We start from the raw sequence: 12,500 nt of genomic DNA, 5'->3' as shown, positions 1-12,500 counted from the left end.
TATAAATTTATACATATATATATATATATATATATATATATATATATATATATATATATATACATGTATATATATAGATATAGATATATATATATGTGTATATATATGTATATATATATATATATATATATATATATATATATATATATATATATATATGTATATATATATATATATATATATATATATATATATATATATATATATATACTATATTATATATATATATATCATATCCATGAGATGATACTGAGTGCATTGAATTGTTTCAAAGGGAGTTTGTTAGGTCCTTTTGATAGATTGATTTTAAAATGTTACTTACACTAACATGAAAATACTTTAACAACTTTGCTTTAGCTAAGACTCTCTCTCTCTCTCTCTCTCTCTCTCTCTCTCTCTCTCCCTCTCTCTCTCTCCTCTCTCTCTCTCTCTCTCTCTCTCTCTCTCTCTCTCTCCCTCTCTCTCTCTCTCTCTCTCTCTCTCTCAATTTATTCTTCCATTATATTTGAACATGCTGACATAAGTCTCTCTTCATAGTTTATATATAACGGATCTATTTCAATGTTATTATTGATCTTGAAAAAATTTATATTCATTAATCGTTACTTCTTACATAGTTTCACTATTACCTTTCCACACTGAGCTAGTTCCCTGTTGGATCCCCTGAGCTTATAGCATTTTGCTTCTCCAACTAGGGTTGTAGCTTGGCTTGTAAAGCAGAATCGAACCAGAAATTGGACTTGAGTTTTGTGGATTTTAGTGGTCTATAATTCTGGAGCTAACTTCAATTTTATATCCTATAATGTTTTATTTTCGATATACTTTATTGAATTGTATTATTCATAAATAGATTATTAATCAATTAAAAAATATTCGTGATTCAGTTAATTTGGATTTTGAAAACTTGAGAATGTATTTATCCTTTTTCTTTCCAAAATGCCATCATAAAATAAGAAACATTAACAAGTAATGTAAATTATTTCTCCTGTTTTATGTTAAAAATTAATAGTATTTCACTATGAGATCAATAATCACTTTACTATGAACAAATAGTGACTATTTTTGGAATGAGACAGCTATATTTATCTGATGAATTCTTAGACCTTGGGCCTTTTTAGATATCCATGTTATGTATTATTTATCATTTATGCATAAGATAAGCATAAAAATTTATACATAGGACTATGTATAAAAAGATGTGAATTAGAAGTGTGAAACTTTATTATCAATCATAGATGTAAATAGTTTCATAGATTTATGAATAAATAGATTTGTATAAATACAGGTCAATGCAAGCGTATCTATTTGGACTCGTTGGAGCCGGAACCATAGTAGTATCTTGGCCTCTCGTTGGACTCAGCTGAGCCTGACTCGAATGAAGCACTTCCTTCGTAGTTGACTTCAGCCACGTAGCCTGAGTCCTCCGTCGACGAAATACTTGACAGTCTGCAGACGACCGTCGGGGAGCTGGACGTAGTACGACCCCTGGGTGTCGTCTCCATCTCGGGGTCTCCTGGTGTCCGAATATTCGTTGCTGGAAGGATCGTGATCCACAGCCCAGTTGAAGTTGTAACGAGCTTCGCTGGATTCATAGGATTCCTCTGATGATCCCTGAGGACATTTCACGATTAAGTCTGACATTTCAATGGTAGAGTATGTTTTTATATAAATATATTGGTTGATAGTTTGAGATAAGATTTAATAGAAAGAAATCTTTATCTATTCTTACCCCTGCGAGCATATTCGAAAGATTCGAAGCTGCCAGCTGCCACCATGGCAGCAAGGCCGAGGACGAAGAAAACCTGAAAAATCAATGAATTCATTAGATTAATTATAATCAAATCTAAACGCCCAAAAAATATTATCCATTTCGTTAAGACTTCCTTGATAGAGCATATTTCAATACAAAATTACAATATTGAGAAAGAAAAGTAATTTGTAAGTTATTAAAGTGAAGACATAAGTGGCCAGCTCCAAATTTACACCACACGATAAGTAACTTATACCAGAAAGGGATTTAGTAGCAAAAAGTAAAATGCAGTAAAAATAATAGTAAATTATTTCTTGGCTGTTAAAATCAAATCCCCTCAAAAAGACTAATCCAAAATAATATCAAATGGAGAAGTAATCACCTTGGTGTACATATTGAGAAGCTGTTCAACAGAGGAGTCGATACATCTCAAAGAATCTCATCCCTTTATATACTGACCTGGAGTCTGGAGGCGTGGCCCTCTACACCTGCATAGAGAAATAGAAAAATTAAAAAGAGAGAGAGAGAGAGAGGAGAGAGAGAGAGAGAGAGAGAGAGAGGAGAGAGAGGAGAGAGAGAGAGAGAGGAGAGAGAGTGAACTTGAGTATCTTAACAACTACACCCCTAATTATTGCGTTATTGGAACTTGTGAAATCAAGTGGTCAGTACTTCCAAAACGGATCATAGAACTGTAATAGTTTGATTTCAGTAATGGTGGTCAATTGTCATGGAAAATTGAAATGACCTTGTTAAAGAAGAGTATGATGAGATATGTAACTTACATGATTCTGGATTTTTCTATAACAGTTAATATACAAATATGGTCACATAAGAATGATTGAAATGGTGAAATGTATATACGAATTGCATACAGAAAATACATATTCAAAATTCCAATACATATTATATGTATATGTTCATGTAATTGTGCATTTAGATATGTATATGTGTATATACATATGTATGTGTATATATATATATATATATATATAATATATATATATATTATTATATATATATATATATATATACATGAGTGTATATATATACATACATATACATATATAAATACACAATTACATGAACATTTACACATACATATACACACACACTCATATATATATATATATATATATATATATATATATATATATATATATATATATATATATATATATATATATATATATATACATATATATATCCATCCTACCACTACAGAATCATGGCTGAACACGATCCAAGGAAAACTGCCACAGCATTAGCTACCTCATACTACTACACACAAGGCTCACCAGTAGTGGTTCAAGCCCCTCAACAAACATACCGTCATATAATTCAGGTACAATTTCTCGTTATTAATAAATTCACTTTACTCTTGTAAAAACCTTCTCCCTGAGATAAACAGATACTATAGTTGCATAATCGGATTCAGGAATAATAGTAAGCTATATCTTCATATATTATACTTAATGGTTTAAAGGTCGTTCTTGAATGGCAGAGGCAATGGACAGTGACAATGCCCTAGAGACTGACCATTTATGATCAGCACCTAAGCCCTCTATCCATCAATTCAGGACTAGGGAGGACCAGGTAATGGCTTAAAGGTAGCTCTCTAATGACAGAGGCAAGGGAAGGGGACAATGACCTAGAGACTGATCATATATACATATTATCATCGCCTAAGCCCCAATTTATCAAGTTATGACCAGGGAGAACCAGGTAATAGCTTAAAGGTAGATCTTGAATCTCAGAGGCAAGGGAAAGTGACAATGCCCTAGAGACTGACCAAATATAATTAGCACTTAAGCCCCCTATACATCTAGCTAGGACCAGGGAGGACCAGGTAATGGCTTAAAGGTTGCTCTAGAATTGCAGTGACAATTGAAAAGGACAATGCCCTAGAGACTGACCATAAATACATATGAACATCACCTAAGACCCCTATCTATCAAGTTATGACCAGGGATGACCAGGTAATAGCTGCTGATGACTCAGCTGGTGGTCCTATAGGCTCCCCTTTAAAAAAAACCCTCCTTAGCTAACAAGGATGGTGAGGTTGCAGGTACCACAAGAAACCATCTAGCTCAAGTGGGACTTGAACCCCAGTCCAAATAATCGCCAGGTAGTGAAATTTCCAATAAGGTACCACTTTTCAAAATTAGAATCTAAAGCAATATATCTTCCCCTTGATAACTAATAGGCGAATGTTTTTATGTTGAACAGGCTGTAATAAGTTCATTTTTTATATATTATATATGAAAAATTAATTTTAATGGTGTTGCTGTCCTTAATACATTTTATTTCAACTGTTCATTAATTTTCTTGTAGTTTATCTATTTCATGTTTTCTTTCCTCACTGAACTACTGTTCCTTGTTGGAGCCCTTGTGCTTATAACCTACTGCTTTCCAACTAAAGTTGTAGCTTAGCTAATAATAATAATAATAATAATAATAACAATAATAATAATAATAATAATGATAACAAATTATATAGGTCGACTATCTATGACTCTTCTTACCGAATTTACAACAAATAATCTTTTAAAATTCTTGAGTGTTTTTCATATCTATTTGTATAGATTCCCCTTTTTTCCGAGAATTTTCATAAATTTAGGGTAAATCTTATTTTCCAAATCATTTATCTAAAAAGATAATATCTCTCTCTCTCTCTCTCTCTCTCTCTCCTCTCTCTCTCTCTCTCTCTCTCCTCTCTCTCTCTCTCTCTCTCTCTCTCTTAACAGTAAACCTTTTATCAGATCGTCTCTCAAAATCCTACAATTCTCAAATGGAAGAAGAACGAACCAAAGATGGAATTACTCGTTTATTTGATGTAAATTCAATTTCCAATCAAATAATATCCAATTTCTGTGCTTCCTCCATTTCAATGAATATATCAGCATAGTATAAATCATATTATATTATTCCTTAATAGAAACAAAAAAGTTATAATGTAGGATATGTAATTCCACATTTTGAAGACCCATGAGAGATTCCATCACGAAGGTATATTATTTTTATAAGACCCTAGTACACTTGAAATTCTTGATTTATCCATTACAGTTTTAGAATGCTCAGTCTGCTATGGTTAATACTGTTACCATAAGTATTATTTTTATTATTATTATTATCATTATCATTATTATTATTAGTAGTAGTAGTAGTAGTAGTAGTAACTAAGTTACATACCCTAGTTGGAAAGGCAGGATGCTATAAACACAAGGGGCTCAACAGGGAAAATAGCCCAGTGAGGAAAGGAAATAAGGGAACAGATGGAATAGTATGCATACGTGTACTCACAAGCAAGAGAGCTCTAACTCCAGACAGTGAAAGACCATGGTACCGAGGCTATGGCATTACTCAAGACTATACAAAAATGCTTTGATCTGGAATGTTCTTCTCTTAAAAGAACTGATTACCATAGGTAAAGAGTCTCTTCTACCCTTACCAAGCGGAATGTAACCACTGAACAATTCCTGTGCAGTAGATAATCCACTGACTGAAGGAGAATGGTTGTTTTATGATAGTAAAAGCACTTGAAATCTCTATGGCAACCCTTACCTTATCATAAGTTTGATATATTTCCCCTTATTCTATCTGCTGACCATTTCCAACAAAAATCAATGAGGATATAGATACTTTTAGCAATATATGCTTGATGTGAAACATCCTTTCATTTAAAAAGAATATTCCCCTTTTATATAAATAACTAAAAGCATATCATATCTAATCATATCATAAATATCTTTCACATATAAAAAGCAAAACCTGATCTTCAGAGAGGTAAATATAATTTTCTGATATATGTTTTAGGTTTCTTATATCCTTGTTATGTAATAAATGCTAGCTATATATCCTTCAATTTTAGATTTCCATTATTATCTATAGAATGATGAATAGAATTTCTACAGAGGATTTTAAGTAGAAACATGGGACTACAAGCATGAAACTTTAATATCAATCATAGATGTAAATAGTTTAACATATTTACAAATAAATATATATGAATAAATAGGTCAATGGAAGAGTATCTATTTGGACTCGTTGGAGCCGGAACCATAGTAGTATCTTGGCCTCTCGTTGGACTCAGCTGAGCCTGACTCGAATGAAGCACTTCCTTCGTAGTTGACTTCAGCCACGTAGCCTGAGTCTCCGTCGACGAAATACTTGACAGTCTGCAGACGACCGTCGGGAAGCTGGACGTAGTACGACCCCTGGGTGTCGTCTCCATCTCGGGTCTCCTGGTGTCCGAATTCGTTGCTGGAAGGGTCGTGGTCCACAGCCCAGTTGAAGTTGTAACGAGCTTCGCTGGATTCGTAGGATTCCTCAGATGATCCCTGAGGACATTTCACGATTAAGTCTGACATTTCAATGGTAGAGTATGTTTTTATATAAATATATTGGTTGATAGTTTGAGATAAGATTTAATAGAAAGAAATCTTTATCTATTCTTACCCTGCGAGCATATTCGAAAGATTCGAAGCTGCCAGCTGCCACCATGGCAGCAAGGCCGAGGACGAAGATAACCTGAAAAATTATAGAATTTAATATATTGATTATAATCAAATCTAAACGTCCAAAAAATATTATCCAATTCGTAAAGACTTGCTTAATAGAGCATATTTCATTACAAAATTACAATATTGAGAAAGAAAAGTTATTTGTAAGTTATTAAAGTCGAGAGATAAGTGACCAATTTTTTCTTGATTGACTGATTGATTTAAAGTTTTCAGGCATCGTTTCTTCTTGAAATACTTTACTCACATGATAAGTAACTCATACCAGAAAGGATTTAGTAACAAAAAGTAAAATGCAGTAAAAATAATAATAAATTATTTCTTGGCTGTTAAAATCGAATCCCCCAAAAAGATTAACCCAAAATAATATCAAATGGAGAAGTAATCACCTTGGTGTGCATATTGAGAAGCTGTTCAACAGAGGAGTCGATACTTCTCCCAAAATCCCAACGCCTTATATACTGAACTGGAGTCTGGAGGCGTGGCCTTTACACCTGCATAAAGAAATAGAAAATAAAAAAGAGAGAGAGAGAGAGAGAGAGAGAGAGAGAGAGAGAGAGAGAGAGAGAGAGAGAGAGAGAGAGAGAGAGAGAACTTGAGTATCTTAACAACTACGCCCCCAATTATTGCGTTATTGGAGCTTGTGAAATCAAATGGGCAGCATTTCCAAAACGGATCATAGAACTGTAATAGTATGATTTAAGTAATGGTGGTAAATTGTCATGGAAAATTGAAATGACCTTGTGAAAGAAGAGTGTGAAGAGCTATATAACTTACATGATTCTGGATTTTTTACAACAGTTAATATACAAATATGGTCACATATGAAAGATAGAAATAGTGGAATGTATATACGAATTGCATACAGAAAATACATTTTCAAAATGCAATATACATTATACATATATATATATATATATATATATATATATATATATATATATATATATATATATATATATATATTTATATGAATATATATATACTGTATATATATATATATATATATGTGTGTGTGTGTATATATGAATGTGTGCATGCGAATACACACACATACACACACACACACATATATATATATATATATATATATATATATATATATATATATATATATATATATATATATATAAACATATATACTATATATATATATATGTTTATACATATATATAGATATGTATATATATATATTATATATATATATATATATATATATATATATAGCCTATACATATATATATATATATATATATATATATATATATTTATACATATACCAATAAGCAGGTTTCCCAAGCACCACCTACAACTACAAAATCGGGGATGTACATATCCCAAGGAAAACTTCCACAACATTAGATGACTCATACAGCTACGCACAAGGCTCACCAGTAACGCTTCAAATCCCTCAACAAACACACCATCAAATAATTTGGTACAAATTCTCATAGTTAAGAAATTCACTATACTCTGGTAATATCTTTCTCCTTGACAGAAACATACACTATAATTGCATAATCGGATTCAGGTATAATAGTATGCTAAGGGTAGAAGAGACGTTTTAGCTTTGATCAGCAGCTCTTCTAGCAGAAGGACATTCCAAAATCAAACCATTGTTCTCTAGTCTTGAGTAGTGCCATAGCCTCAGTACCATGGTTTTCCACTGTCTTGGGTGAAAGTTCTCTTGCTTGAGGGTACACTCAGGCACTCTTGTCTATCTTCCTCTGGTTTTGTTAAAGATTGTGTAGTTTGTATATGAAAGATTCATGTTAATGTTGTTGCTGCTCTTCAAATATTTTATTTTTCCTTGTTTCCTTTCCTCACTGGGCTATTTTCCCTGTTGGGGCCCCTGGAGTTATAGCATCCTGCTTTTCCAAATAGGGTTGGGGCATAGCAAGTAGTAGTGGAAGTAGTATAAATTCGGTTATCATACACTTATGGTCTTGAAGATCGTTCTTGATTGGCAGAGGACAGGGAAAATGGCAATGCCCTAGAGACTGACCATATATGATCAGCACCTAAGCCCCGTATCCATCAATCCAGGACCAAGGAGGACCAGGTAATGGCTTAAAGGTCGGTCATGAATGAAAGAGGCAATGGAAAGTGACAATGCCCTAGAGACTGACCATATATGATCAGCACCTAAGCCCCATATCCATCATGCTAGTACCAGGACCAGGGAGGACCAGGTAATGGCTTAAAAGTAGCTCTTTAATGACAGAGGCAAAGGCAGGGGACAATGCTCTAGAGACTGACCATATATGATCAGCACCTAAGCCCCCTATCCATCAATCCAGGACCAGGTAGGACCAGGTAATGGCTTAAAGGTAGCTCTTTAATGACAGAGGCAAGGGAAAGTGACAATGCCCTGGAGACTGGCCAAATATAATTAGTATCTAAGCCTTCTATCTATCAAGTTATGACCAGGGCGGACCAGGTAATGGCTTAATGATAGATGTTGAATGACAGAGGCAAGGGGAAAGTGACAATGCCCTAGAGACTGACCATATATGATCAGCACCTAAGCCCTCTATCCATAAAGCTAGGACCAGGACCAGGGAGGACCAGGTAATAGCTTAAAGGCTGCTCTTGAATTGCAGAGACAATTGAAAGGGACAAAGCTCTAGAGACTGACCATATATGATCAGTACCTAAGCCCCCTATCTATCAAGCTGTGACCAGGGGAGACCAGGTAATGGCTTAATGATAGATCTTGAATGACAGAGACAAGGGAAAGTGACAATGCCCTTGAGACTGACCATTTATACATATGATCAGGACTTAAGCCCCTATCCATCAAGCTAAGATCAGGGAGGACCAGGTAATGGCTGCTGATGACTCAGCTGGCAGACCTATAGGCTCCCCTTAAAGAACCCCTCCTCAGCTCACAAGGATGGTGAGGTTGCAGGTACCACAAGAAACTATCAAGCTCGATTAGGACTTGAACCCCAGTCCAGAAGATCGCCAGACAGGGATGTTTCCAATAAGGTACCACTTTTTTAAACCAGAATCTAAAGCAACATTAATAACTAATGCCTCAATGCTTCTATGTTGAACAGGCTGACATAAATCTCTTTTTATGGCTTCTATATGGAAGATCTATTTTAATAATGTTACTGTTCTTAAAATAGTTTATTTCAATTGTCCATTACTTCTTTTGTAGTTTATCTATTTCCTTTTTCCCTTTCCTGACTGGGCTGTTTTTCCTTGCTGGAGCCCTTGGGCTTATAGCCTACTGTATTCCAACTAAGGTTGTAGCTTAGCTAGTGATAAAAGTAGTAGTAATAATAATAATAATAATAATAATGATAATAATAATAATAATAATAATAATAATAATAATAATAATAATAATTATAATTATAAATTTCAGAGCTAGGCTATCTATGATGCTTCTTACTGAGTTTACAATCAGCTCTTGAACAAATACTCTTTAAAAAAAAAATTTTTTTCATATTTATTTGTATAGATTCACTTTTTATTATTTGCGATAATTCTCGTAATACTTAAGTACTATTATGGCCCTCTCATTTTCCATATAATATATTTAATGAGATAATCTCTCTCTCTCTCTCTCTCTCCTCTCTCTCTCTCTCTCTTCTCTCTCTCTCCTCTCTCTCTCTCTCTCTCTCTCTCTCTCTCTCTCTTCAAGAGACTCTATGACTTCTATACCCTTTCCATAACAGTAAGCCTTTTTTCAGATCGTCTCTCAAAATCCTACAATTCTCTAATGGAAGGAGAACGAACCAAAAATGGAATTACTCTTTTATTTAATGTAAATTCAATTCCCAATCATATAATGCCCTATTTCTATGCATTTTTCATTTCAATGAATATATCATCATAATATAAATTATATGATACTGATCCCTAATAGAAACAAAAAAAGTTATGATGTAGGACACGTAGCTCCATATTTTGAAGACCTGGGAGAAGAGCTAGGTATGTTATATTAATAGGATCCTTGCCCCCTTGAAATTCATAATTGATTCATTAGAGTTTTAGAATGCTCAGTCTGTTATTATCATTATTATTATCATTAGTAATATTATTATTATTATTATTATTAGTAGTAGTAGTCGTAGTAGTTGTAGTAGTAGTAGTATTAGAGTAAGTATTAACTGAGTTACAACCCTAGTTAGAGAGGCATGATGCTATAAACCCAAGGGGCCCACCAGGGAAAATATCTTAGTAAGGAAAGGATATAAGGAAACAGATATAATTGTGTGCCAACGTGTACTCTTAAGCAAGAGAACTTTAATCCAAGACAGTGAAAGACCATGGTACAGAGGCTATGGCACTTCCCAAGACTATAAAAAAATGGCTTGATTTGGAATGTCCTTTTTTTTTAAAAGAACTGATTACCATAGGTAAAGAGTCTCTTCTACCCTTACCAAGCGGAATGTAACCACTGAACAATTGTTGTGTAGTAGATAATCCACTAAGTGAAGTAGAATTATTGATCTATGATAGTAAAAGCACTTGAAATCTCTATGGCAACCCTTACCTTATCATAAGTTTGATATATTTCCCCTTATCTTATCTGCTGACCATTTCCATCTAATAACAAAACTATAAGGATATAATAACTTTTAGCAATATATGCTTGATGTGAAACATCCTTTCATTTAAAAAGAATATTCCCTTCTATATGAATAACTAAAAGCATATCATATCTAATCATATCATAAATAACTTTCACATATAAAAAACAAAAGCTGATCTTCAGGAAAGTACATATATCACTTTTTGCTGCATGTTCTAGGCTTTTTTATGTCCTTTTTATGTAATAGATGTATGTATCCTTCATATTTTAGATTTCCATTACTATCTATAGAAGGGTCAGTAGAATTCATACAGAGGATTTTAAGTAGAAACATGGGACTAGAAGCTTGAAACTTTAATATCAATCATAGATGTAAATAGTTCAAAATATTTACAAATAAATAAATATATTTAAATACAGGTCAATAGAAGAGTATCTATTTTGACTCGTTGGAGTCGGAACCATAGTAGTATCTTGGCCTCTCGTTGGACTCAGCTGAGCCTGACTCAAATGAAGCACTTCCTTCGTAGTTGACCTCAGCCACGTAGCCTGAGTCTCCATTGACGAAATACTTGACAGTCTGCAGACGACCGTCGGGAAGCTGGACGTAGTACGACCCCTGGGTGTCGTCTCCATCTCGGGTCTCCTGGTGTCCGAATTCGTTGCTGGAAGGATCGTGGTCCACAGCCCAGTTGAAGTTGTAACGAGCTTCGCCGGATTCATAGGATTCCTCAGATGATCCCTGAGGACATTTCACGATTAAGTATGACATTTCAATGGTAGAGTATGTTTTTATTTAAATACAATGATAAATAGTTTGAGATAGAATTTAATAAAAAAATAAATCTTTATCTATTCTTACCCTGCGAGCATATTCAAAAGATTCGAAGCTGCCAGCTGCAACCATGGCTGCCAAGCCGAGGACGAAGATAACCTGAAAAATCATGAAATGTCTTAGATTGAATATGACGACATCTGAACCCAAATAGATTATTTTCCGATTCTTAAAGATTTGTTTAATGTGACTTATTTCACTGCCAAATTACAATATTGAGAGAGTCCACTTGAAATTTAACTAAAAAACGGTAAACAAAACCGTTGTATACATGTTGCCAGGGATTAACCGTTTTAAAAACGTATTACTTGACGTAAAGAAGTGATATTATGGTCACAAAATAATAACAAAGTAGAATAAAAATTAAGGTCGCCTGTATTTTACTTAAATACGGTTGAGAACAGTATATCTTTACGGAGAATTTCCGATTAAAATTTACGGTTTTTTTTAACTATGTAAATGCATGTTGATACATAAGTAAGTAATTAAAATAGAAATATAAGTAATCAGTTCTCATTTGAAAAACTTCACGCACACAGGAAATAACTAATAAAAAAATATTCAGCATTAAACAGAAAAGTAAATAGAAGTAAAACCAATTTTTCATTAACAGTCAAAATCAAATCTTAAAGTTAATGAAAACAGAATAATACTAAAGAAAGGAGTAATCACCTTGGAGTACATATTGAGAAGCTGTTCAACAGATGAGTCGATACTTCACCCAAAATCTCAATGCTTATATACTTGGCTGGAGCCTGAAGGCGTGGCCTTTGAACCTGAATGGAAAAAATGAATGAAAAACTAGGGAAAATAAATTGGGTATCGTTCCTATCCACATCTAGTTATTGC

General features: G+C 33.7%; 2 protein-coding genes and 1 pseudogene across 5 annotated transcripts in view; all 3 read right to left on the bottom strand.

Moving 5' to 3' along the window:
* Positions 1-6,680, bottom strand: part of LOC137623157 (pro-resilin-like) — a 15,577-nt gene extending 8,897 nt beyond the window's left edge. Inside the window, exon 1 of one of the 2 annotated variants that reach the window (XM_068353855.1) lies at positions 6,657-6,680. In XM_068353855.1, coding sequence (XP_068209956.1) covers positions 6,657-6,668 — 12 coding nt within the window. In that variant the 5' untranslated portion in view covers positions 6,669-6,680. Of the gene's footprint in view, positions 1-2,132; positions 2,169-6,656 lie in introns of those variants that run through there. The other variant, XM_068353854.1, reaches the window with a different exon arrangement.
* Positions 1,218-1,823, bottom strand: LOC137623797 (pro-resilin-like; annotated as a pseudogene).
* Positions 5,743-12,351, bottom strand: LOC137623156 (pro-resilin-like). Of its 3 annotated transcripts, XM_068353851.1 has the most exons (3): positions 12,324-12,351; positions 6,206-6,277; positions 5,744-6,087 (listed from the first exon to the last, which is right to left on the bottom strand). In XM_068353851.1, the coding sequence occupies exons 1-3, from the start codon at positions 12,333-12,335 to the stop codon at positions 5,782-5,784; spliced, it is 390 nt and encodes a 129-aa protein (XP_068209952.1). In that variant the 5' UTR covers positions 12,336-12,351; the 3' UTR covers positions 5,744-5,781. The 3 variants fall into 3 exon arrangements, with proteins under 3 accessions (XP_068209954.1, XP_068209952.1, XP_068209953.1); XM_068353853.1 differs by lacking the exons at positions 6,206-6,277; positions 12,324-12,351 and adding an exon at positions 11,679-11,746 and having other exon boundaries at positions 5,743-6,087; XM_068353852.1 differs by lacking the exons at positions 5,744-6,087; positions 6,206-6,277; positions 12,324-12,351 and adding exons at positions 11,175-11,558; positions 11,679-11,762.
* Positions 12,352-12,500: the final 149 nt, after the last annotated feature.

The sequence above is a fragment of the Palaemon carinicauda genome, chromosome 30, assembly GCF_036898095.1.
Source record: "Palaemon carinicauda isolate YSFRI2023 chromosome 30, ASM3689809v2, whole genome shotgun sequence".
NCBI lineage: Eukaryota > Metazoa > Arthropoda > Malacostraca > Decapoda > Palaemonidae > Palaemon > Palaemon carinicauda.
Note: the sequence above shows the minus strand (reverse complement) of the source record. Positions and strands in the feature narration are given on the sequence as shown.